The sequence below is a fragment of the Heptranchias perlo genome, chromosome 11 (assembly GCF_035084215.1).
Source record: "Heptranchias perlo isolate sHepPer1 chromosome 11, sHepPer1.hap1, whole genome shotgun sequence".
NCBI classification, from domain to species: domain Eukaryota; kingdom Metazoa; phylum Chordata; class Chondrichthyes; order Hexanchiformes; family Hexanchidae; genus Heptranchias; species Heptranchias perlo.
In genome coordinates this window covers 153,871-179,329 of record NC_090335.1, presented here as the reverse complement: position 1 = coordinate 179,329, position 25,459 = coordinate 153,871, and the positions used below count along the sequence as shown (strand labels likewise).

At 48.1% G+C, this 25,459-nt stretch overlaps 1 protein-coding gene across 1 annotated transcript in view; it reads right to left on the bottom strand.

The window, feature by feature from the left end:
• Positions 1 to 14,803, bottom strand: part of vegfd (vascular endothelial growth factor D) — a 149,761-nt gene extending 134,958 nt beyond the window's left edge. The window contains exon 1 of the mRNA XM_067992418.1: positions 14,103 to 14,803. Within this exon, the coding sequence (XP_067848519.1) occupies positions 14,103 to 14,182 (80 nt within the window). The 5' untranslated portion in view covers positions 14,183 to 14,803. The remainder of the gene's footprint in view (positions 1 to 14,102) is intronic.
• Positions 14,804 to 25,459: the final 10,656 nt, after the last annotated feature.

The window sequence follows — 25,459 nt, the reverse complement described above, 5'->3', positions numbered from 1 at the left end:
ACGCAGACTGCAGGTGAACATCGCACAATGAACGTAGACTGCAGGTGAACATCGCACAATGAACGCAGACTGCAGGTGAACATCACACAATGAACGCAGTCTGCAGGTGAAAATCGCACAATGAACGCAGACTGCAGGTGAACATCACACAATGAATGCAGAGAGCAGGTGAACATCGCACAAGGAACGCAGACTGCAGGTAAACATCGCACAAGGAATGCAGACTGCAGGTGAACAAAGCACAATGAACGCAGACTGCAGGTGAAGATCACACAATGAACGCAGACTGCAGGTGAACATTACACAATGAAAGCAGACAGCAGGTGAACATCACACAATGAACGCAGACTGCAGGTAGACGTCACACAATGAACGCAGACTGCAGGTGTACATCACACAATGAACGCAGACTGCAGGTGAACATCGCACAAGGAACGCAGACTGCAGGTGAAAATCGCACAATGAACGCAGACTGCAGGTGAACATCGAACAAGGAACGCAGACTGCAGGTGAACCTCGCACAATGAACGCAGTCTGCAGGTGAAAATCTTGCCAAGAAAAGTCATAATAAGAATAAAACCGGACGGGCCACCCGGCATCGGACCACTAGGCACCGGACACGACAAAGGCAAACCAAGCCCAATTGACCCTGCAAAGTCCTCCTCACTAACATCTGGGGACTTGTGCCAAAATTGGGAGAGCTGTCCCACAGATGAGTCAAGCAACAAGCCTGCCACCGTAGAGTCCTCATGGAGACGAAGTCCCGTCTTCACACTGAGGACACCATCCAACGTGTTGTGTGGCACTATCACCGTGCTAAATGGGATAGCTTCAGAACAGATCCAGCCGCTCAAAACTCGGCATCCATGAGATGCTGTGGGCCATCTGCAGCAGCAGAATTGTATTCCAGCACAATCTGTAACCTCATGGCCCGGCATATTCCTCACTCTACCATTACCAACAAGCCAGGGGATCAACCCTGGTTCAATGAGGAGTGTAGAAGAGCATGCCAGGAGCAGCACCAGGCGTACCTAAAAATGAGGTGCCAACCTGGAGAAGCTACAACTCAGGACTACATGCATACTAAACAGTGGAAGCAACATGCTATAGACAGAGCGAAGCGATTCCACAACCAACGGATCAGATCAAAGCTCTGCAGTCCTGCCACATCCAGTCGTGAATGGTGGTGGACAATTAAACAACTAACGGGAGGAGGAGGCTCTGTAAACAACCCCATCCTCGATGATGGCAGAGTCCAGCACGTGAGTGCAAAAGACAAGACTGAAGCGTTTGCAACCATCTTCAGCCAGAAGTGCCGAGTGGATGATCCATCTCGGCCTCCTCCCGATATCCCCACCATCACAGAAGCCAGTCTTCAGACAATTCGATTCACTCCATGTGCTGAGTGCACTGGATATAGCAAAGGCTATGGGCCCCGACAACATCCCGGCTGTAGTGCTGAAGACTTGTGCTCCAGAACTAGCTGCGCCTCCAGCCAAACTGTTCCAGTACAGCTACAACACTGGCATCTACCCGACAATGTGGAAAATTGCCCAGGTATGTCCTGTCCACAAAAAGCAGGACAAATCCAATCCGGCCAATTACCGCCCCATCAGTCTACTCTCGATCATCAGCAAAGTGATGGAAGGTGTCGTCGACAGTGCTATCAAGCGGCACTTACTCACCAATAACCTGCTCACCGATGCTCAGTTTGGGTTCCGCCAGGACCACTCGGCTCCAGACCTCATTACAGCCTTGGTCCAAACATGGACAAAAGAGCTGAATTCCAGAGGTGAGGTGAGAGTGACTGTCCTTGACATCAAGGCAGCATTTGACCGAGTGTGGCACCAAGGAGCCCTAGTAAAATTGAAGTCAATGGGAATCAGGGGGAAAACTCTCCAGTGGCTGGAGTCATACCTTGCACAAAGGAAGATGGTAGTGTTTGTTGAGGCCAATTATCTCAGTCCCAGGACTGAGATAATTGGCCTCAACAAACAGGGGTAGACATGGTGTTCCTCAGGGCAGTGTCCTTGGCCCAACCATCTTCAGCTGCTTCATCAATGACCTTCCCTCCATCATAAGGTCAGAAATGGGGATGTTCACTGATGACTGCACAGTGTTCAGTTCCATTCGCAACCCCTCAGATAATGAAGCAGTCCGAGCCTGCAAGCAGCAAGACCTGGACAACATCCAGGCTTGGGCTCATAAGTGGCAAGTAACATTCACGCCAGACAAGTGCCAGGCAATGACCATCTCCAACAAGAGAGAGTCGAACCACCTCCCCTTGACATTCAATGGCATTACCATCGCCGAATCCCCCACCATCAACATCTTGGGGGTCACCATTGACCAGAAACTTAACTGGACCAGCCATATAAATACTGTGGCTACGAGAGCAGGTCAGAGGCTGGGTATTCTGCGGCGAGTGACTCACCTCCTCACTCCCCAAAGCCTTTCCACCATTTACAAGGCACAAGTCAGGAGTGTGATGGAATACTCTCCACTTGCCTGGATGAGTGCAGCTCCAACAACACTCAAGAAGCTCGACACCATCCTGGACAAAGCAGCCCGCTTGATTGGCACCCCATCCACCACCCTAAACATTCACTCCCTTCACCACCGGCGCACAGTGGCTGCAGTGTGTACCATCCACAGGATGCACTGCAGCAACTCGCCAAGGCTTCTTCGACAGCACCTCCCAAACCCGCGACCTCTACCACCTAGAAGGATAAGAGCAGCAGGCGCATGGGAACAACACCACCTGCACGTTCCCCTCCAAGTCACACACCATCCCGACTTGGAAATCTATCGCCGTTCCTTCATCGTCGCTGGGTCAAAATCCTGGAACTCCCTTCCTAACAGCACTGTGGGAGAACCTTCACCACACGGACTGCAGCGATTCAAGAAGGCAGCTCACCACCACCTTCTCAAGGGCAATTAGGGATGGGCAATAAATGCTGGCCTCACCAGCAACGCCCACATCCCATGGATGAATAAAAAAAAACTTCCCCTCTCTACTTTCTATATTCAGCCTGGTTCTCACTTGTATTATCAACCTGACATCTGTCATACTCCCCCTTTCTCTGCTTCATCTTACTCTCTATCTCTTTTGTCATCCAGGGAGCTCTGGGTCTGGTTGCCCTATCTTTCCCCCTCGTGGGAGTATAGCTAGACTGTACCTGACTGGCACAGGCATGATGGGCCAAATGGCCTCCTGCTGTGCTGTTAATTTCTATGATTCTATGATTCTAGTGCAATCACATCTTTCCTGCAATGCGGTGACCAAAACTCTACGTAGAACTCGAGCTGTGGCCTAACTAGTGTTTTATGCAGTTCTAGCATGATGAGAGTAGACATGGTGAGAGAGGACCCAGTAACAGGGGTAGACATGGTGAGAGAGGGCACATAACAGGGGTTGACATGGTGAGAGAGGGCACATAACAGGGGTTGACATGGTGAGAGAGGGCCCAGTAACAGGGGTTGACATGGTGAGAGAGGGCACATAACAGGGGTTGACATGGTGAGAGAGGGCCCAGTAACAGGGGTAGACATGGTGAGAGAGGGCCCAGTAACAGGGGTAGACATGGTGAGAGAGGGCCCAGTAACAGGGGTAGACATGGTGAGAGAGGGCCCAGTAACAGGGGTAGACATGGTGAGAGAGGGCCCAGTAACAGGGGTAGACATGGTGAGAGAGGGCCCAGTAACAGGGGTAGACATGGTGAGAGAGGGCCCAGTAACAGGGGTAGACATGGTGAGAGAGGGCCCAGTAACAGGGGTAGACATGGTGAGAGAGGGCCCAGTAACAGGGGTAGACATGGTGAGAGAGGGCCCAGTAACAGCGGTAGACATGGTGAGAGAGGACCCAGTAACAGGGGTAGACATGGTGAGAGAGGGCCCAGTAACAGGGGTAGACATGGTGAGAGAGGGCCCAGTAACAGGGGTAGACATGGTGAGAGAGGACCCAGTAACAGGGGTAGACATGGTGAGAGAGGACCCAGTAACAGGGGTAGACATGGTGAGAGAGGGCCCAGTAACAGGGGTAGACATGGTGAGAGAGGACCCAGTAACAGGTAGACATGGTGAGAGAGGGCCCAGTAACAGGGGTAGACATGGTGAGAAATGGCCCAGTAACAAGGGTAGACATGGTGAGAGAGGGCCCAGTAACAGGGGTAGACATGGTGAGAGATGGCCCAGTAACAGGGGTAGACATGGTGAGAGAGGGCCCAGTAACAGGGGTAGACATGGTGAGAGAGGGCCCAGTAACAGGGGTAGACATGGTGAGAGAGGACCCAGTAACAGGGGTAGACATGGTGAGAGAGGGCCCAGTAACAGGGGTAGACATGGTGAGAGAGGGCCCAGTAACAGGGGTAGACATGGTGAGAGAGGGCCCAGTAACAGGGGTAGACATGGTGAGAGAGGGCCCAGTAACAGGGGTAGACATGGTGAGAGAGGGCCCAGTAACAGGGGTAGACATGGTGAGAGAGGGCCCAGTAACAGGGGTAGACATGGTGAGAGAGGGCCCAGTAACAGGGGTAGACATGGTGAGAGAGGGCCCAGTAACAGGGGTAGACATGGTGAGAGAGGGCCCAGTAACAGGGGTAGACATGGTGAGAGAGGGCCCAGTAACAGGGGTTAAAGTTGTGGCAGTGGGTCCATCTCAGGCTCCTGCCCCCAGAGGTCGAGGCGATTTCTATTGCTACAATCTCTAATGGCCACACAACAACCAGCTCCCTCACATATTCCTGCCCTGGGATGGCACAAAACACACCTTTGATTAGGCCCTGTCACCAAGGAGAAGCACTGAGGCGGCAAACACCAGCAACACCCTCGATTATATTTGGAGGACTAACACGTCTTTTCACTGAAGTTTCACTGTGTGTGCAGCACGCTCTTGTATCAGCAGGTGGCAGTTAGTCGGAGGTGTCGGCATGTTCCTGAGGGGATGGTGAAGATGTGGGAAGGGCTATTCATTTATTGGGAGGATGGGATTAGTTATGAGAAGGTCTCCCGAGCGAGCGGCTTGCAAATGTCGATCGCAATGGAAGTTCACGGCTGTATCTCCAGCATGCTCCATCTCCTGTCATCGCTTTGCTGACGTTTGTTGCTGGGTGCTCTATATTGACGCTTCCTTGTGTTGTGAAGTTTTGTAACGTGTAGCAGACTACAATAAAGTGGGAGACTTTGTCTTGGTTGCATTGTAGGACGGCTCCATTAGTCTCAGTAGCTGAATCTCTGTATGCCTGTAGTTTATTCAATGATGACTCTTGTCGACACATGTCTCTAATTATAGCTGTGCTTGGCTGGTCTTCTGCTGTCGTGTGATGAACCAGGGTGTCAAAGTGGAGCCAAAATCGCACTTTTCCTTCTGAGTCAAATAATAGGAACACAGTTGATGAAGGTAAAAGGAAAGGCATCATAATGCTGAGGCTTCACTGCCAATGTTGAACCTTGCTGGACTCTCGATGTCGAACAATATTGTAGCCCTATCTCTGTCCCATGATCATATCTGGAGAAGCTTCACATCGGCAGGGGGACAGCAATTTCTACCCTTTACAGACACTTTATGGGAACTCTGCTAGATCATCTGTGCTGGCTGTTTCCACTGCTTTAATGTCAAGCATGAGTACATTTGTGTGTTTGCCTTTAATTGGGGTGTAATGAGTCACAAAACCTTAATCCAGGACTTTGTATTAATGTGTGTTAAATGGAATATTCCCACAAGGAATTTTAGGAATGTGAGGAAAATGAGACAATGCTCTCTTTCTGCCAATGTGCAAAATGACTTCACATTAAGTGCATGTGTTGGCTCGAACGCACTGTGGGTTTTCACTCAATTGCATTAACAGCCTTCCTCTTCCCCAGGCAACCAGCCATTTTGGAAGGAGAGGAGCTGTTTTACAACCACAGGGGTTCTGGTGTGGGGGCTTTGGAGAAGGTTTACCTCAGAGCCACTCTGATACAAACTGAGCAGCTTGCAGGAATTCTGGAAATCTGCTTCAATAGATATCTCAGACAGCAGAGCGCAGCGTTGATCGGAGGATGTGCAGAAATTACAAACTTTGAAAGGAAAAGTTTGCAGGGCTGTGGGGAAAGAGGGGTGAGTGGGACTAATTGGATGGTTCTTTCAAAGAGCCAGCACAGGCCCAATGGTCTGTATGATTCTATGATTGCAAATCGAGCAAAATCCACAACTACTGCAATAATTTCTTCTCAATTTCACTTCTATGAATTTTGTAATATCATAGAATCGTAGAAAGGTTACAGCACAGAAGGAGGCCATTCAGCCCATCTTTGTAAGAGCAATCCAGTTAGTCCCACTCCCCGCCCTATCCCTGTAGCCCTGCAATTTTTTTTCCCTTCAAGAATTTATCCAGTTCCCTTTTGAAGGCCATGATTGAATCTGCCTCCACCATCCCCTCAGGCAGTGCATTCCAGATCATAACCACTCGCTGTGTGAAAAAAAAATTCTCATTTCACCATTGGTTCTTTTGCCAATCACCTTAAATCTATGCCCTCTGGTTCTTGACCCTTCCACTCTGTCTGGACCCTTCATAATTTTGAACACCTCGATCAAATCTCCTCTCAACCTTCTCTGTTCCAAGGAGAACAACCCCAGCTTCTCCAGTCTATCCACGTAACTAAAGTCCCTCATCCCTGGAATCATTCCAGTAAATCTTTTCTGCACCCTCTCTAGGGCCTTCACATCTTTCCTAAAGTGCGGTGCCCAGAACTGGACACAATATTCCAGTTGTGGTCGAACTAGTGTTTTATAAAGTCTCATCATAACCTCCTTGTTTTTGTACTCTATGTCTCTATTTATAAAGCCCAGGATCCTGTATGCTTTTTCAACTGATTTCTGCCGCCATCAACGATTTGTGCACATATACCCCAGATCTCTCTGTTCTTGCCCTTTAGAATTGTACCATTTAGTTTATATTGCCTCTCCTCGTTCTTCCTACCAAAATGTATCACTTCACACTTTACTGCATTAAATTTCATCTGCCACGTGTCCGCCCATTCCACCAGAAGGTGGTGGTGAGCCGCCTTCTTGAACCGCTGCAGTCCGTGTGGTGAAGGTTCTCCCACAGTGCTGTTAGGAAGGGAGTTCCAGGATTTTGACCCAGCGACAATGAAGGAACGGCGATATATTTCCAAGTCAGGATGGTGTGTGACTTGGAGGGGAACGTGCAGGTGGTGTTGTTCCCATGTGCCTGCTGCTTTTGTCCTTCTAGGTGGTAGAGGTCGCGGGTTTGAGAGGTGCTGTCGAAGAAGCCTTGGTGAGTTGCTGCAGTGCATCCTGTGGATGGTACACACTGCAGCCACGGTGCGCCGGTGGTGAAGGGAGTGAATGTTTAGGGTGGTGGATGGGGTGCCAATCAAGCGGGCTGCTTTATCCTGGATGGTGTTGAGCTTCTTGAGTGTTGTTGGAGCTGCACTCATCCAGGCAAGTGGAGAGTATTCCATCACACTCCTGACTTGTGCCTTGTAAATGGTGGAAAGGCTTTGGGGAGTGAGGAGGTGAGTCACTCGCCGCAGAATACCCAGCCTCTGACCTGCTCTTGTAGCCACAGTATTTATATGGCTGGTCCAGTTTAGTTTCTGGTCAATGGTGACCCCCAGGATGTTGATAGTGGGGGATTCGGCGATGGTAATGCCGTTGAATGTCAAGGGGAGGTGGTTTGACTCTCTCTTGTTGGAGATGGTCATTGCCTGGCACTTGTCTGGCACGATTGTTACTTGCCACTTATCAGCTCAAGCCTGGATGTTGTCCAGGTCTTGCTGCCTGCGGGCTCGGACTGCTTCATTATCTGAGGGGTTGCGAATGGAACTGGATACTATCCAGTATCTCAACTACCTCCTCTTTTACTGTTAACTTTGGCAGCATCTTCTTCCTTGATAAAGACAGATGCAAAGTACTCATTTAGTACCTCAGCCATGCCCTCTGCCTCCATGCATGGATCTCATTTTTGGTCCCTAATCGGCCCCACCCCTCCTCTTATTACCCGTTTTCTATTTATTTATATGCCTATAGAAGACTTTTGGATTCCCTTTTCTGTTACCCACCAGTCTATTCTCATACTCTCTCTTTGCCCCTCTTATTTCCTTTTTCACTTCCCCTCTGGACTTTCTATATTCAGCCTGGTTCTCACTTGTATTATCAACCTGACATCTGTCATCCAGAGAGCTCTGGCTTTAGTTGCCCTACCTTTCCCTATCGTGGGAATGTACCTAGACTGTACCCGAACCATCTCCTCTTTAAAGGCCGCCCATTGGTCGATTACAGTTTTGCCTGCCAATCTGTGACTCCAATTTACCCGGGCCAGATCTGTTCTCATTCGATTGAAATTGGCCCTCCTCCAATTAAGTATTTTTACTCTAGATTGCTCCTTGTCCTTTCCATAACTACTCTAAACCTTATGATACTATGATCACTGTTCCCTAAATGTTCTCCCACCTCATTCCCCAGAACCAGATCCAGCAATGCCTCCTTCTTCATTGGGCTAGAAACGCATGGTCAAGAAAGTTCTCCTGAACACACTTCAGAAATTCCTCCCCCTCTTTGCCCTTTACACTATTACTGTCCCAGTCTATATTAGGATAGTTGAAGTCCCCCACTATCACTGCTCTATAGTTCTTGCACCTCTCTGTAATTTCCCTACAAATTTGCTCCTCTATCTCCTCCCCACTAGTTGGTGCCTATAGAATACACCCAGTGGTGTAATGGCACCTCTATTGTTTCTTAACTCTAACCAAATAGATTCTGTCCTTGACCCCTCCAGGACATCCTCTCTCTCCAGCACCACAATATTCTCTTTAATCAATACTGCCACCCTCCCCCCTCCTTTCTTTCCTTCCCTATCTTTCCTGAACACCTTGTATCCAGGAATATTTAGTACCCAATCCTGCCCTTTTTTGAGCCAGGTCTCTGTTATCGCCATTACATCATATTTGCACCTGCAGCTCACTAACTTTATTTACCACACTTCGTGTGTTTACACACATGCGCTCTAAACCTAACTTAGACTTTCATGTACTCTCTCTTAGTCTGATCCCATCTAAGACTGTACTGTTTCTTACTCTAGTGCTCTCTGTCTCTTTGTGCACCTTGTTTCTCCTTTCTAATGCTACATCCTGGTGTCCATCCCACTGCCAAATTAGTTTAAACCCTCCCCCCCAGCACTAGCGAACATCCCTGTGAGGACATTGGTCTCAGCCCAGTTGAGGTGCAGCCCGTCCGGCCTGTACAGGTCCCACCTCCCCCAGAACTGGTCCCAATGCCCCAGGAATCTAAAGCCTTCCCTCCTGCACCATCTCTCCAGCCACGCATTCATCTGCTCTATCCTCCTATTTCTATACTCACTAGCATGTGGCACTGGGAGTAATCCAGAGATTTCTACCTTTGAGGTCCTGTTTATTAATCTCTTTCCTAGTCCCCTAAAATCTTCCTGCAGGACCTCATCCCTCTTTCTATCCATATTGTTGGTACCGATATGGACCATGACTTCTGGCTGTTCACCCTCCCCCTCAGAATGTTCTGCAGCTGTTCAGTGACATCCTTGACCCTGACACCAGGGAGGCAACATACCATCCTGGAATCACGTCTGCAGCAGCAGAAATGCCTGCCTGTTTCCCTAACCATAGAATCCCCTGATTGAATGATGATTTTTTATTATTTATTTAAGCATATACTTTCATGATCCAGAAACCCAGTCTATACTCTCTTCTGTCTCATTTTTTCATTATAAATCCTAACCTGTTAATCAACATGGGTCAGTTTAACATCAGATTGTTCACTAACTATTGGAGTTTAGTCAATCTGTAAACTGTATTCTTCCTGTATGTCTGGAACAGAATGTTTCAAATTAAATGCATTAATCAGGAATCTCAAGCGGTTGCTCAAATTCACAAGTGGGGAATCAAATATAAATCACCATTCCCATGAAATATCCAGGGGGTGCAGTGAGTTAGCACACTGCCCTCTCACTGTCCCACCTCAGTTCAAATTCATACCAGACCGAGGGGTGAAATATCCAGGGGGTGCAGTGAGTTAGCACACTGCCCTCTCACTGTACCACCTCAGTTCAAATTCATACCAGACCGAGGGGTGAAAGAGCCTGCTGTCTGCTGTTTGGAAGGGATCGATGTGAAGGGTCCAATGTGTAGAACTGGAGTTACAATATTGCAGCCCCATCATTTGGGCAATCTTTACCTGCAGCACAAAGGTGACCAGACCACAGGACAATCTTGGAGTCTCTCATGGAGTGTTACAAATACTGACTTTAGAATTAATGGCATTCTTAAATCTGCCAAATGTTACACAATTTTGACTGCAGTCACTTTCAGATTGTTACCCCGGTAACGTGACCAGAAGCCTGGTCTGGCAATAACAAGAACTCATTGTAATAATATTATGCAGCGTTCCCTCCGAGAAACATCCAAAGTAAGGTATGTTACAATAAAACTCACTAAAATAAACCAGTCATTGTTTGCTCTGATTTCTGGTGGATTGCATTGATTTCATTGTTATTTTGCAAAGAAGTGTAAATGCCTGAATCCAACAGATAAAGCAGTTCAACGGCAGTAACAGAAGGCCTGCCTTTCCCTCTTGGTGGGTTTCAATGAGTGTTAGCATTCTCCAACCCAGTTCTAGAATTTTTCCTCACAGCCTTAGTAATCGCCTGATGGATATTTAGCATTCCCTTGGTCATTGTTTCCCTTGGCTGTCAGTGGCGGTGCAGAAAGGCTGGGATGTGCAGGCCAGATTTTAATTTTTAACTGTTTAACCAGTTCTATCATGTATTGGAACACACAGCCAGAGACTGGTTCCATAAGAGGCTAAACTCTAGCTATTACTGAGAGGAGAGATGTCCCCAAAAATACTGCAGCATTATCACCTGTTAAATTCAATGTGCTTGACGATCAGAGAAACATTTTTTGCAGCTCTGATAAAACTGAAATAATTGCTTTTGGACTAAAGAAATGTGACTGAAGGATTGTAAAGTGGCTCCAGTATCTACATGGTTTACCACAAAATGTTTAGATACAGCCGGAATTTCCTGAAACGGTGTAACCAGCAAGTTTGTCTTAATTTAATAAGACCGCCAGTGAGTTACGCCGAAATTTCCTGAGAATCTCATTAGCATTCGCCAAAACATAAAAACTAGCATGAAAGACGTGGAAATCAGTGTAAACAATCAGGGCCCGAGGAAAGTGCTGAACTTACCTCATACCCCTTCCTTAAGACCCTCTTTCTGCATGAAGATTAACATTGGAAGTCCTCAAACCATCATTAGGCACAGCTTTTTTATGAAGGTGCAATCATGAATGTTTTTCAATTTTTAATGCAAATTATTCTGATACCATAAAGATGCATTTGAAGACACAGAAAATATATTATTGTAGGACTCAGTGAGGAGAAAACATTTAAAAATCGCTGAAAACATCAGAAATATGAGTTTGGGTCCTGCTGCACCTAAAATTTTAGGTATAAATTTGCAGCCCATTCAGAACTGGCATGAATTCAGGAAATTTGCATGTGCTGCACTTACTTTGCATGTTAATGAGTGGCAAATGGTTTTGGTGGAATTCACAGAATTGGTGTAAAAGATGGAGGAAACTTGGAGGTAGCGTAAAAACGGGATAAGTTACTTACACCCGAATTTCCTCAATCTTTAGTGCCGAAAATCAGCATTATGCCACACTTGTACTGTTGATTTAGTGTATGTTTTCAGGGAATTCCTCAGTACTGACCCTCCGACAGTGCAGCACTCCCTCAGTACTGACCCTCCGAAAGTGCAGCCCTCCCTCAGTACTGACCCTCCGACAATGCAGCACTCCCTCAGTACTGACCCTTCGACAGTGCAGCACTCTCTCAGTACTGACCCTCCGACAGTGCAGCACTCCCTCAGTACTGCCCCTCCGACAGTGCAGAGCTCCCTCAGTACTGACCCTCTGACAGTGCATCACTCCCTCAGTACTGCCCCTCCGACAATGCAGCACTCCCTCAGTACTGACCCTCCGACAGTGCAGCACTCCCTCAGTACTGCCCCTCCGACAATGCAGCACTCCCTCAGTACTGACCCTCCGACAGTGCAGCACTCCCTCAGTACTGACCCTCCGACAGTGCAGCGCTCCCTCAGTACTGCCCCTCCGACAGTGCAGAGCTCCCTCAGTACTGACCCTCTGACAATGCAGCGCTCCCTCAGTACTGCCCCTCCGACAGTGCAGAGCTCCCTCAGTACTGCCCCTCCGACAGTGCAGAGCTCCCTCAGTACTGACCCTCTGACAATGCAGCGCTCCCTCAGTACTGACCCTCCGACAGTGCAGCACTCCCTCAGTACTGACCCTCCGACAGTGCAGCACTCACTCAGTACTGCCCCTCCGACAGTGCAGCACTCCCTCAGTATTGACCCTCCGACAGTGCAGCACTCCCTCAGTACTGCCCCTCCGACAGTGCAGCACTCCCTCATTACTGCCCCTCCGACAGTGCAGCACTCACTCAGTACTGCCCCTCCGACAGTGCAGCACTCCCTCAGTACTGCCCCTCCCACAGTGCAGAGCTCCCTCAGTATTGACCCTCCGACAGTGCAGCACTCCCTCAGTACTGCCCCTCCGACAGTGCAGCACTCCCTCATTACTGCCCCTCCGACAGTGCAGCACTCACTCAGTACTGCCCCTCCGACAATGCAGCACTCCCTCAGTACTGACCCTCCGACAGTGCAGCACTCCCTCAGTACTGACCCTCTGATGGTGCAGCACTCCATCAGTACTGACCCTCTGATGGTGCAGCACTCCCTCAGTACTGCCCCTCCGACAGTGCAGAGCTCCCTCAGTACTGCCCCTCCGACAGTGCAGAGCTCCCTCAGTACTGCACTGGGAGTGTCGGCCTGGATTTTGTGCTCAAGCCTCTGGCGTGGGTCTTGAAACCATGACCTTCTGACTCAGAGGTGGGAGTGTCACCCACTGAGCAATGGTTGACCGCGGAATAATGAACAAGGGACCGGCCCAAATTGTTTTTTTAAACTCTACGACTGACTGTAAACCAGCCTGGGATTTCATATTTTGCACTTCTTGTACTGAACTCCGCAGTCCTCTGGTGTTTTACATTGTTATAGATACAGGTTTGATTTTAACTGTCACTATGTTGGGATGAGTGATTCACACAGGCGGTTTGTGATGTCTAACAATAGTCTATGATGGAAATGTAGGCCGTTCGGAGAATAATCACATTCTGTCACCCAGTACAGGGAGGATTCTACATCGTGGGTGGAAATTTAATAATGGAGAGAAAAATTCTACTAAGCTTGTTTCAGAAAAGACAGGATAAAGATCCATTTGTGTGTATTATAAATATAAATAAATAATCAAAGATTTCAGTCACCTTTCTAAACCAAGAATCTCAGAAATGTGACTTTTTCTTCCTTAAGCAATGTCCCACCTTCCTCTCCTGACGGCCGGGGACAGCTTCCACAGGCCTCTCATGGAGCCATTGTTCATGTGTGAATTTTGATAATGTCCACAAGTATTTTAATCACGGGGGCACTCTAACCAAACCCAGTGCTACCCTCGCCTGACGGCCACTTTGGGGTGGGTTCAGTGGCCAGCAGTCAGCAGCTGGAATACCCAACACATGTTACTCTTCCTAAAGCAGTGGCACTGATACCAAATGCAGCATCCTCACTGCTACCCAGGTAAGAGCAGCTAAATCAGCACAGACTGAGGAGCGCACCTAGCTTTTCCTCTATTGGTCAATGTTAGTGAAAAAGTCAGCAGGAATATAACAAGGGGAACTCACTTTATATTTAAACTGACTTTATATAACAACGATGCACTCGACAAACTCACTGAGCTGTCGGGGGAGTTCAGCACCAAACCTAAGAAAAAATACAAATCCATTTTCTTGTCTTCTATATTAAAATGAGAAAGCGTCATGTGCCGTTATACAATAACTGATCATTTAATTCCCTCAGGTTTTTAAAAACACATGTTTGCAATGATATCACGGTAAATGACAACAGTCCATTTCAGTGAAAAGACAGTGTTTGGAAACCTTTGATTAATTTACTTAGCAAGCAGTACATAATCTATAGCAGTTCACCTACCAGTCTGGAGTCGAGTTCGTAGTCATTTCCTTGCAACAGCTGGAAGAGTGACAAAATGACAATATGTAGACAAACACCATAATGCGTTTTCATTCTGACCCTTTGATCTCCAGAGTTAAGTGTTGCTGCTGCTTCTTGATCAGACCTGATGACTTTACACAGTAACACAGTCGATCACAGCTCAGTATTACATTGCTTGACCAGGAAATTAAAGATCTTCTCACTTTAAGTCTAATTACTGAAATTGTGTCGCAGTTTGTAACCATATCATTGTCAGCCAGGAAGGAGATTTGTTACAAAGTCCAGTTACCCATTGATAGACGGTTGAATTTAAACATCACAACTTGATCTTTTCAGATGTAGTACCAGGTAGCCATGTGCCAAAGAGAAATTCCAGAAAAAGATTGCGGATCCCACCATTAGCCGAATGAAATAGACAGATGCTGCTTTAATACTGAAAATACTTGGCGAAAGTATTTATTTCCAAGATCACGATTCCATTGTATTATCCTCGACAAAGAATTCAGACTAAAGATGACTCCTTTCTTCCTTTCTGAAACTTCCAGTGGGACTTTGTGTTCTCAAAATCCGGAGTGTGGATTGCAGGGAATTGTACTCTGACTTTGTCTTAAATCTTCTGATGTGGGAAGTCCATTAGAAACTGCAGCGGCATATGGTTTAAATGGGATCCAGGCCTCAGACTGAGACTGCAATCAAATCATGGCTGGATTCCAAGCCAATCCCACGACCAGTAATGCTCTCAGAAAATTACATGATACATTGTAAACCAAATCCAACTCGAGAAACATGTAATATGAGACCAGATGGCTCTTCACTGTGTGTCACACACTTACACAGAAAAACACATACCACTGTCAATATGATGCTTTAGTTATTTATTTTCTTAACAGGTTTCTCGATACAAAAATTGGTACTTTGTTACGTACAAAATTAGGTACAATGCAGATGACATTAAAGTAAAGGCATGTATTTACTGGCTGTTCCCCACATATACAAATATTTGTACAGATTTCAGCTATCAGTGTGTTAGGAGGAGTTGATACTATGAGTACATTTAAAGAACAAAAGAAATTTTTAAAAACTACAAAATTACTTTAAAAAAATTAACCACAAAAATATTTGCGGTGTAAAATTCAGTTTTTTTCTTTTTGCTTCTCCACGGTCAATTTGACTCCAAAACCTATGAAGAAAAGTACATAAAAATTTCTTGTTCTTGGTACAATTCTGGCCTAGAATCAACTTAGAGCTTTCAAGATTGTTCTGGATATCAGGAGAAACACAGAATTTGGATTTACTCTTTGAGAAAGTATTTGTTTCTTGCCTTGCTCCATGACCATGTTTCCAGTGTACTACACGGTATGTGAGGTCGTACGATGGTAAGACGAGGTCACGTTTTACAATGTTGGTTACTTATTTTGCTAATGAAGCAGTGACACAATATGAACAGAAAGTGCTAATGGACTGTCTGTCCATGTTTAACACGGCTCCAAGAATTGATGATATCCTGGGTTCAGCAAACTGAGTGAAAAGAAAAGAAAGACAGCTCTTAGTTTGTTAAGGGCCAATCATAAGAAGGGGGAGGAGGATATGAAGGAAAAATGAGCATTGAATTTCAGGTCAGAGCTGACGATAGTCACCTGAATGAGCAGCACAACACAACAGAAGGGATAGTACCCTCGAGTTCTCCAGTGCACTGTACGGATGGAGCAGCCAGTGTCAGGGCTCTCTTACAGCAGTGAGAGAGGCTAGCCCAGGAATGCAGAGTGACTCACAGAATAATGATTGCAAAGGTCAGCAAGGGTCAATGGGCTGTACCTGTGCTTCTTCATGATGCCACTGCTGGAGGTCATCTCGTCACAATGTATACCGATCTGTCTGAGCGCTGTATCTATGAATTACATAGAATGTACAGCACAGAAACAGGCCATTCGGCCCAACTGGTCTATACTGGTGTTTACGCTCTACATGAGCCTCCTTCCAACATACTTCATCTCACCCTGTCTGCATAACCTTTCATTCCTTTCTCCCTAATGTGTTTATCCAGCTTCCCCTTATAGTATGTGGCAGTGAGTTCAATCCACATTCAAACCACTCTCTCGGTGAAGAAGTTTCTCCTGAATTCCCTATTGGATTTATTAGTGACGATCTTATATTTATGGCCTCGAGTTCTGGTCTCCCCCCACAAGTGGAATCATCATATGAGTGTTATGAATCTCCACGCTATGGTTGTCTTTAACACTTCTCTGAGTTGAAGCCAGACGGAACTGCTTCTTGAAGCTTAGATGCAAAAGAGTCGTACAAGGGGGATATCCTTACGACTGTATTTATGCCCTGCATTTCAGAGATTTGCGCTGAAGTTGTCACTGATGTTAGTTGCTCCTCAACAGAAGATTGCAACACAACCAATTTTGTCCAAGTCAACCTCACGACCTGTCGTTGCCATGTAGATGGGGGAAGTGACTGTTCATCATCGATCACATGTGTTCTGCCAATTTCCTGAGGAAAGCAGGCCCGTTAAAGTCAGGATCATCAGACAACTGAGGAAGAGGAGACAACAAACCAGTTCTCCACCCTGTGTTTGCTCGTCTCCCATCAACACCCATCCTTTATCAGACACGATAACAATAGGATTTTCTGTTGGTTGATGAAAATGTAGATGCAAAATGCAGGCATTGTGGGAACAGATAATCCTCAGAGAAACTTTTGGGCCGAGAGATCCCCTGGACCAGTGTCAAGCACCTCAGAGAGTCGCAGAAGAATTTTCCAGGTGTTTGTCGCCTAATTGGCCCGGATTGTTATCGAATTATTTTTATCTTTCCCGAGAGATGACATGGTTTAGGGTGGGGTGGGGGTGTTTATATTGAGAGGGTTTAGGGTGGGGTGGGGGGTGTTTATATTGGGGGGGTTTAGGGTGGGGTGGGGTGTGTTTATATTGAGAGGGTTTAGGGTGGGGTGGGGGGTGTTTATATTGGGGGGGTTTAGGGTGGGGTGGGGGTGTTTATATTGAGAGGGTTTAGGGTGGGGTGGGGGGTGTTTATATTGAGAGGGTTTAGGGTGGGGTGGGGGGTGTTTATATTGGGGGGGCTTAGGGTGGGGTGGGGGTGTTTATATTGAGAGGGTTTAGGGTGGGGTGGGGGGTGTTTATATTGGGGGGGTTTAGGGTGGGGTGGGGGTGTTTATATTGGGGGGGTTTAGGGTGGGGTGGGGGTGTTTATATTGGGGGGGTTTAGGGTGGGGTGGGGGGTGTTTATATTGGGGGGGTTTAGGGTGGGGTGGGGGTGTTTATATTGGGGGGGTTTAGGGTGGGGTGGGGGGGTTTATATTGAGAGGGTTTAGGGTGGGGTGGGGGGTGTTTATATTGGGGGGGTTTAGGGTGGGGTGGGGGTGTTTATATTGGGGGGGTTTAGGGTGGGGTGGGGGTGTTTATATTGAGAGGGTTTAGGGTGGGGTGGGGGGTGTTTATATTGGGGGGGTTTAGGGTGGGGTGGGGGTGTTTATATTGAGAGGGTTTAGGGTGGGGTGGGGGGTGTTTATATTGAGAGGGTTTAGGGTGGGGTGGGGGGTGTTTATATTGGGGGGGTTTAGGGTGGGGTGGGGGTGTTTATATTGAGAGGGTTTAGGGTGGGGTGGGGGGTGTTTATATTGGGGGGGTTTAGGGTGGGGTGGGGGGTGTTTATATTGGGGGGGTTTAGGGTGGGGTGGGGGTGTTTATATTGGGGGGGTTTAGGGTGGGGTGGGGGTGTTTATATTGGGGGGGTTTAGGGTGGGGTGGGGGTGTTTATATTGGGGGGGTTTAGGGTGGGGTGGGGGGTGTTTATATTGGGGGGGTTTAGGGTGGGGTGGGGTGTGTTTATATTGGGGGGGTTTAGGGTGGGGTGGGGGGTGTTTATATTGGGGGGGTTTAGGGTGGGGTGGGGGTGTTTATATTGGGGGGGTTTAGGGTGGGGTGGGGGTGTTTATATTGGGGGGGTTTAGGGTGGGGTGGGGGTGTTTATATTGGGGGGGTTTAGGGTGGGGTGGGGGGTGTTTATATTGGGGGGGTTTAGGGTGGGGTGGGGTGTGTTTATATTGGGGGGGTTTAGGGTGGGGTGGGGGGTGTTTATATTGGGGGGGTTTAGGGTGGGGTGGGGGGGTTTATATTGAGGGGGTTTAGGGTGGGGTGGGGGGTGTTTATATTGGGGGGGTTTAGGGTGGGGTGGGGGGTGTTTATATTGGGGGGGTTTAGGGTGGGGTGGGGGTGTTTATATTGGGGGGGTTTAGGGTGGGGTGGGGGTGTTTATATTGGGGGGGTTTAGGGTGGGGTGGGGGGGTTTATATTGGGGGGGTTTTGGGTGGGGTCGGGGGGTTTATATTGGGGGGGTTTAGGGTGGGGTGGGGGTGTTTATATTGGGGGGGTTTAGGGTGGGGTGGGGGGTTTATATTGGGGGGGTTTAGGGTTGGGTGGGGGGTGTTTATATTGGGGGGGGTTTAGGGTGGGGTGGGGGGTGTTTATATTGGGGGGGTTTAGGGTGGGGTCGGGGTGTTTATATTGGGGGGGTTTAGGGTGGGGTCGGGGTGTTTATATTGGGGGGGTTTAGGGTGGGGTGGGGGTGTTTATATTGGGGGGGTTTAGGGTGGGGTGGGGGGTGTTTATATTGGGGGGGTTTAGGGTGGGGTGGGGGGGTTTATATTGGGGGGGTTTAGGGTGGGGTGGGGGTGTTTATATTGGGGGGGTTTAGGGTGGGGTGGGGGGGTTTATATTGGGGGGGGTTTAGGGTGGGGTGGGGGGGTTTATATTGGGGGGGGTTTAGGGTGGGGTGGGGGGGTTTATATTGGGATGAACACGGTGGATGATTTTTCTTTGAATGCAGCGACCGGTGAAGTCAGCAGGTCGGAATCTGTGATCGCCACTGAATTGAAGGCAATTAATTTTACTCCTGGGTTTCGGGTCTCCGGGCTCCGGGCGGGCGTACTGTACACCCACATGATACGACCTGAAGTCCACTGTTTAATGGGCCAATGCAGAGATGGATTTTGGAGGAGAAAGGAGAAAGTGAATCTGTGGATTCAATGAGAGTGAAGGCAGCACTCAGGTCTAGGTTTCTCCACTGGGAGTGTTGCTGGGTGCAGTGAGAACCAGGAGGGAGGTCATCTCGCCAAGTGATCGGAGTACAAACCTGGTTCTGTCACCAAGAAGGCCTGGCTGGAGGTGACCGAACAGGTCAGCAGCAGGAGCACGGTGCCCAGGTCTTGGGTTCAGTGCAGGAAGTGGTTCAATGATCTAACCAGGTCAGGAAAGGTGAGTACAGTTACTGATTCGCTCACATCCGGTGTTGTGCAAGACCCCCCTCCCCCCTCACTCTGTGCTGACACGCCTACTCCACCACATCACTCCTCCCCCCTCACTCTGTGCTGACACGCCTACTCCACCACATCACTCCTCCCCCCTCACTCTGTGCTGACACGCCTACTCCACCACATCACTCCTCACACCCACTTCACTTTCAGCAGCTCCCGTCCTTCACTTTCTTTGCACTTCCTCACCTCCCCATTTATCCATCCCCCGCTGCCACTCTCCCCAATCCTGATGCAATGTGATGCATCTGTCTGATAGTCACCCTCTGATGCATCGTTTCATTGTCAGTCTCACCCAATGCACTGCATCCATCGGGTGAATACGGGACCGTCAGTCACTCACAGGTCTGTTCTTTCGCCCCTTGTAGGAGAAGAGAGCGCAAATCACAAGAGAGAGGATTAGAACTGGAGATGGACCTTCTCTAATAGTCCAGATAACAGATGCAGAGGAGGAGGCCATGGAGATAAGTAGGACATCGGTATCCCTGTCCATCGAAGATAGAGAGACAGGGAACCCACAGGTGCCTGGTGACAGAATTAAACATCTTTCACACACATGATGAATTGATTTTATCAATTACTGAACTATGAGAAACCTGAGTATGGCCATTGGAAAGACTGTTACTTTGCCAGTGACTAATTCATATCACTTTCTGTTGTCTTCCAGGGCCTTCACGCTTAGAAGATGTATGTGCGGAGATGGATGACATCAATTCCTCAGAGGAGCTCCTTCCTTCTGAGGGTGCACCGTCACATGACATCCAGCCATGGACCAGCACTTCGGTGGGTCCAGTTACACGGTTAGTTGGGTTGTCACCTGGTGATTCACAACTCACAAGTGATCACGAGCAGACACTGGTGGAAGGGGCAGCTGTGGAGAGTCCGCATCGGGGGGCTTGCTCCTCTCCAAGCTCTGCTCAGCTGGACACAGATGTTGAACCCTGAGGGACCATCGTTGAGAATAAGAATGATTGAGGTACAGCTGCACCTTTTGTGAGGTTCTGGAAAATGTGCCACGTACACTCTCCACAATAGTGGAGAGGATGGAGGAGTCCAGCTCCATCGCTAGTGGATTGGTGTCACAGGTAATTGCGAGAATATCTGCCATGGAGAGAGTGGCCGCCTCCAATGAGCTTCAAGCATGGCTCCCAAATGAGTCCATTCAGGCCATGACCAAGGCCGTGCAGGAGATGTCTTCCTCCTTCAACAGGTCTTACAAGGTGTCACTGATCTGCTCCAAGTTGCTCTCCAGCAGAGTGGGAGGAGTGATGTGCCGCAAGCGCAGGAGAAGGATGATGGCAAAAGCGGACATGGAAGTGGGGACTCCACTCAAAGTGTTTCTACATCTCACCCGTTGCCCCCACCCTCAAAACCCAGTACCTGACATGCTGCCTCCCCCCCCGATGGCCAAGTCTGCCCCTGCACAGGTGAGGTGGAGCAGTCTTTGGCAGGGCCCTCACGGGCTCCAAAACCCAGAGGTGGTCGGCCGAGAGCATCTCAGCAGTCAGGGCCGGGATCTGAGAAACCTGCCATTACCTCTGCTGAAACTACATGTAGGAGCGACATGGAGAGAAAGTTGAAGCAATTGTAGTTCACTGAGGGGACGCACAATGGTGTTTGACAAAATGTTACGTTAAGTTTCCTTTTTTTACACTGGCTCATTAAAAGTGTAGATTTGCACCACTTCCACGTCTTGCCCATTATTGTGTCCCAAGTGTTAAGTCGCCCTTTCATTTGCCCCTTGATGAATATCAATTGATGACTGGACCCATTGGGTGGGTGTCCAATGGTTTTTGTGGTTGAAGGGCTGTTTTGTGTAAAGAGTGGGGGGTGGGTTGGTGGTTGTGTCAGGGGGCCTGAGTATCTCACTGTCTCTCTTTTGCCACTGTTATTAAGAGAACCTGTGAGAGTTGAGGGCATCCCAGGCAGCAATGTACATGGCTGGTCTGGCGATGGGTGCCACATCATCATATCCCTCTCTTCATCATCATTTTTTTTATTTGATCATGGGATGTGGGCATCGCTGGCGAGGCCGGCATTTATTGCCCATCCCTAATTGCCCTTGAGAAGGTGGTGGTGAGCCGCCTTCTTGAACCGCTGCAGTCCGTGTGGTGACGGTTCTCCCACAGTGCTGTTAGGAAGGGAGTTTCAGGATTTTGACCCAGCGACAATGAAGGAACGGCGATATATTTCCAAGTCGGGATGGTGTGTGACTTGGAGGGGAACGTGCAGGTGGTGTTGTTCCCATGTGCCTGCTGCCCTTGTCCTTCTAGGTGGTAGAGGTCGTGGGTTTGGGAGGTGCTGTCGAAGAAGCCTTGGTGAGTTGCTGCAGTGCATCCTGTGGATGGTACACACTGCAGCCACTGTGCGCCGGTGGTGAAGGGAGTGAATGTTCAGGGTGGTGGATGGGGTGCCAATCAAGCGGGCTGCTTTGTCCTGGATGGTGTCGAGCTTCTTGAGTGTTGTTGGAGCTGCACTCATCCAGGCAAGTGGAGAGTATTCCATCACACTCCTGACACGTTATCTTCCTCTTCTTCAACACTGACGCCATCAGGGGATGATTGACGAGCACGTTCGACCTCCTCCACCTATAACCCTCTCTACTGCGCTATATTGTGCAGGACGCAGCACACAATGATTATTCTGGACATCCTCACTGGCGAGTATTGAAGGGTCCGTTCAGGCACCTGAACCACATCTTCAATATTCCTCTGGCTTGTTCAATGACAGACCTGGTGGTGATGTGACTGTCGTTGTACTGCTGCTGTGCCTCACTGGTGGGGTTTCTCACAGGTGTCATGAGCCATGTCTCCAGGGGGTATCCCTTGTCTCCAAGGAGCCAGCCCTTAAGTCTGTCTTGTGTGTGGAAGAGGGCCAGGATGTTAGACTCACACAAAATGAAGGAATCATGGCAGCTGCCAGGGAATCTGGCACACTCCTGCAGAAACCTCCTCTGGTGGTCACACACCAGCTGTGCATTAATGGACTGATATCTCTTTCCATTGATGAACTGCCGTTGTCCATGTGCAGGTCCTTGGATTGCTACGTGTGTGCAATCAATTGCACCCTGTACCCGTGGGAAGCCAGTCAGAGAGTGGAAACTCACTGCCCTCTCAGTCTGGCTGATGTCTTCGATGGGGAAGTTGACGTAGTCGATGCCCTGGCAAACAAGATCCGTGACCTGTCGTATACACTTATGGACAGACGACTGAGAGATCCTGGTGATGTCACCGGTGGAGCCCTGGAAGGATCCGGAGGTGAAGAAATTGAGGGCAGTGTTGACTTTAACCACGACGACAGGGAATGCGTGGCCACCAGGCCCAGCCAGGAGCAGCTCTTCCCGAAGGAGCCTGCAGATGTCTGCGATCACCTGCCGACTCAATCTGAGCCTGCGTGGGCTCTGCTCCTCAGAGAGGTCCAGGAAGATCAGCCTCTGTCTATTCCGTCTCACGAGGGTCGTGCCTCCTGCGACCTCGGCCCCTCTCTGCTCTTCTCCAGGCCCTTATTGCGCACTTCTGTCTTGTGCACCTACAGATCCCAACACAGCATGACATGGCTGACATGGATGGTCATTTTCCTTCTCCTCAGATGTCCTCTGGAATACATCCATTGTGCTCCCCATCCTGATCTTGTCAGTTTGAGAGGCTCCAAAGTTTTGCTGAAGTTATCTCAACACAAGAACTCTTGGTCTCAACACAAGATGAACTCTCAGCCAAAGGTTTGCCTGAGAGAACTGAGAGACCAGCTGCAATGCCTGAGCTTTTATTGAATTGGGTCATTCACAGGTTTAAAAGCCCAAATCAACGTGGGCTGAATCTCACCTCCGTTTCACTGGCGAGATTCAGAAGCTCTGGGAAACCCGTGCTTGAGATGTTAAATTTGTTTATGTTTAAGAATCAATTAAAAAAAACCTACCTCAACGGTCTTAATTGACACGCCAAGTACCCGCCCTCCGGCAGTAATTGGGAACGCGATTTCCGCGGAGGATTCAGCTGTGTGCGCCATCCAAACACACCCACGTTAAACCCGGGAGTGGGCGTGTTACAGCTGGCATTCCTGTCAGGCTACAAAAACCAAAGATTTTCACTCCCGACCTGCCCCCAGCCCACCCATTCTTGGGGATTAAAACTCCCCCCAAGCTATCACAATTGTGTGGGACAGGTTGGATGGACCAATGGGTCTTTTCCTGTCTGTCTCTGTTCATATGTTTCATATTAAATGGTAAATTATGAATAAGCTCACATCCATTTGGGGAGTGGATTGTCACTATATACACTATTATGCACTTGTACACAATCAGTGTGCATAGTCATATGGAGCTAACAGGTCACAGAAAATATGATCAATGTGTACATACACATCTGTCTTGATATAGTGAAAGTCCTGTCTACAGCCTACACTTCCTGCAAGCCTCACACTTATTTCCTGTAACATTTTCTCTATCATATAACAGAATACCATCTACTCGACAGCAACATCTGCAATCATTTTGAAACAAGAGGAAAACATAATCCTAAATTGTTCTACCTTTAGACTGAGCAGAATGTTCTTGGTAATATTGATCGTTCTTAAGTATGGCCTCTGTGGAAAACCAGAAACACAGACTCCATTTTCTCCTGATCAACTTGAGACAATTTTTGTTTAATTGATTTTATTTTAAGACATTTTTGTGCCTGCAACAAATATCTTAAGGAGTAAAAAATATAATTCATCAGACAGAACAAAAACAACAGAACAATCAGACATAGTCATATTGTCCCATGTTTATCACCTCACAACAGTTCTTATTCCAAAATAAACACATGACTATTCTTTGGTACTGAAAGGCCCAAGCCTGTGTTTATTACAATCAATTGATGCTTGATAAGCTCATGAGAGAGAAAGGAATAGAAGGATATCCTGATAGGGTGAGATGAAGTAGGGAGAGAGGGAGGAGGCTCATGTGGAGCACAAACACCAGCATGGACCAGTTAGAACAGTTAGAACATAAGAAGTAGGAGCAGGAGTAGGCCATTCGGCCCCTCGAGCCTGCTCCACCATTCAATCAGATCATGCCTGATCTTCAACCTCAACTCCACTTTCCCACCAGATCCCCATATCCCTTGATTCCCCTCGAGTCCAAAAATCTATTGATCTCAGTCTTGAATATATTCATCGACTGAGCATCCACAGTCCTCTGGGGTAGAGAATTCCAAAGATTCACAACCCTCTGAGAGAAGAAATTTTTCCACATCTTGGTCCTAAATGTCCGACCCCTTATCCTGAGATTATGACCCCCGAGTTCTAGACTCTCCAGCCAGGGGAGACAACCTCTCATCTGCCCTGTCAAGCCCTCTAAGAATTTTACACATTTCAGTTGGGCCGAATGGCCTGTTTCTGTGCTGCAGTTTCGATGTAACTCGATGTAACTAATAAACCCCATTTACACATGAGACTATCACATTCCTTCGATCTGTCAGTAACCCCTCCTATTCCCTGTGTAGTTGCATAATCATTATAGGCATTTGTTTTTTCCCTGTCGATTTCGCAGGGATAACACCACAGTATTACTTTACAAGCTTGCTGTCACCCTGTAAACCTCGATAGGTGCAGCTATGAGCATATGTTACATCTTTTGACATCTTCTCCCAATGCTAGGGGAGTGAGGGTGATCTATTACATACTTAGTGAAGGCAAGAAGCCCATCAGCCATCTTTATTTTTTGGTTTACTAACTTTACCAAACAGGAAGAGATTGGTGGAGGGATTTGGAGATGGCATAAGAAACCAGAGGAGTTATTCCCAAGGTTGCTGTTTCTAACTCGGAGAAATATCAGGAGGAACCCGAGAACAGGTTCCCCAACCAATCCCTTGCTGCAGGTGGTAATTGCTTGCAGTCAACGAGCGATTTCACATCTTTACAAATTATAACAAACACGTACACAGTAGCTATTAATCAGATTGAAAAAGATGCCAATTCATATTATGACAGGACAGAACCAATAAACTTACCTCCTCTTACAA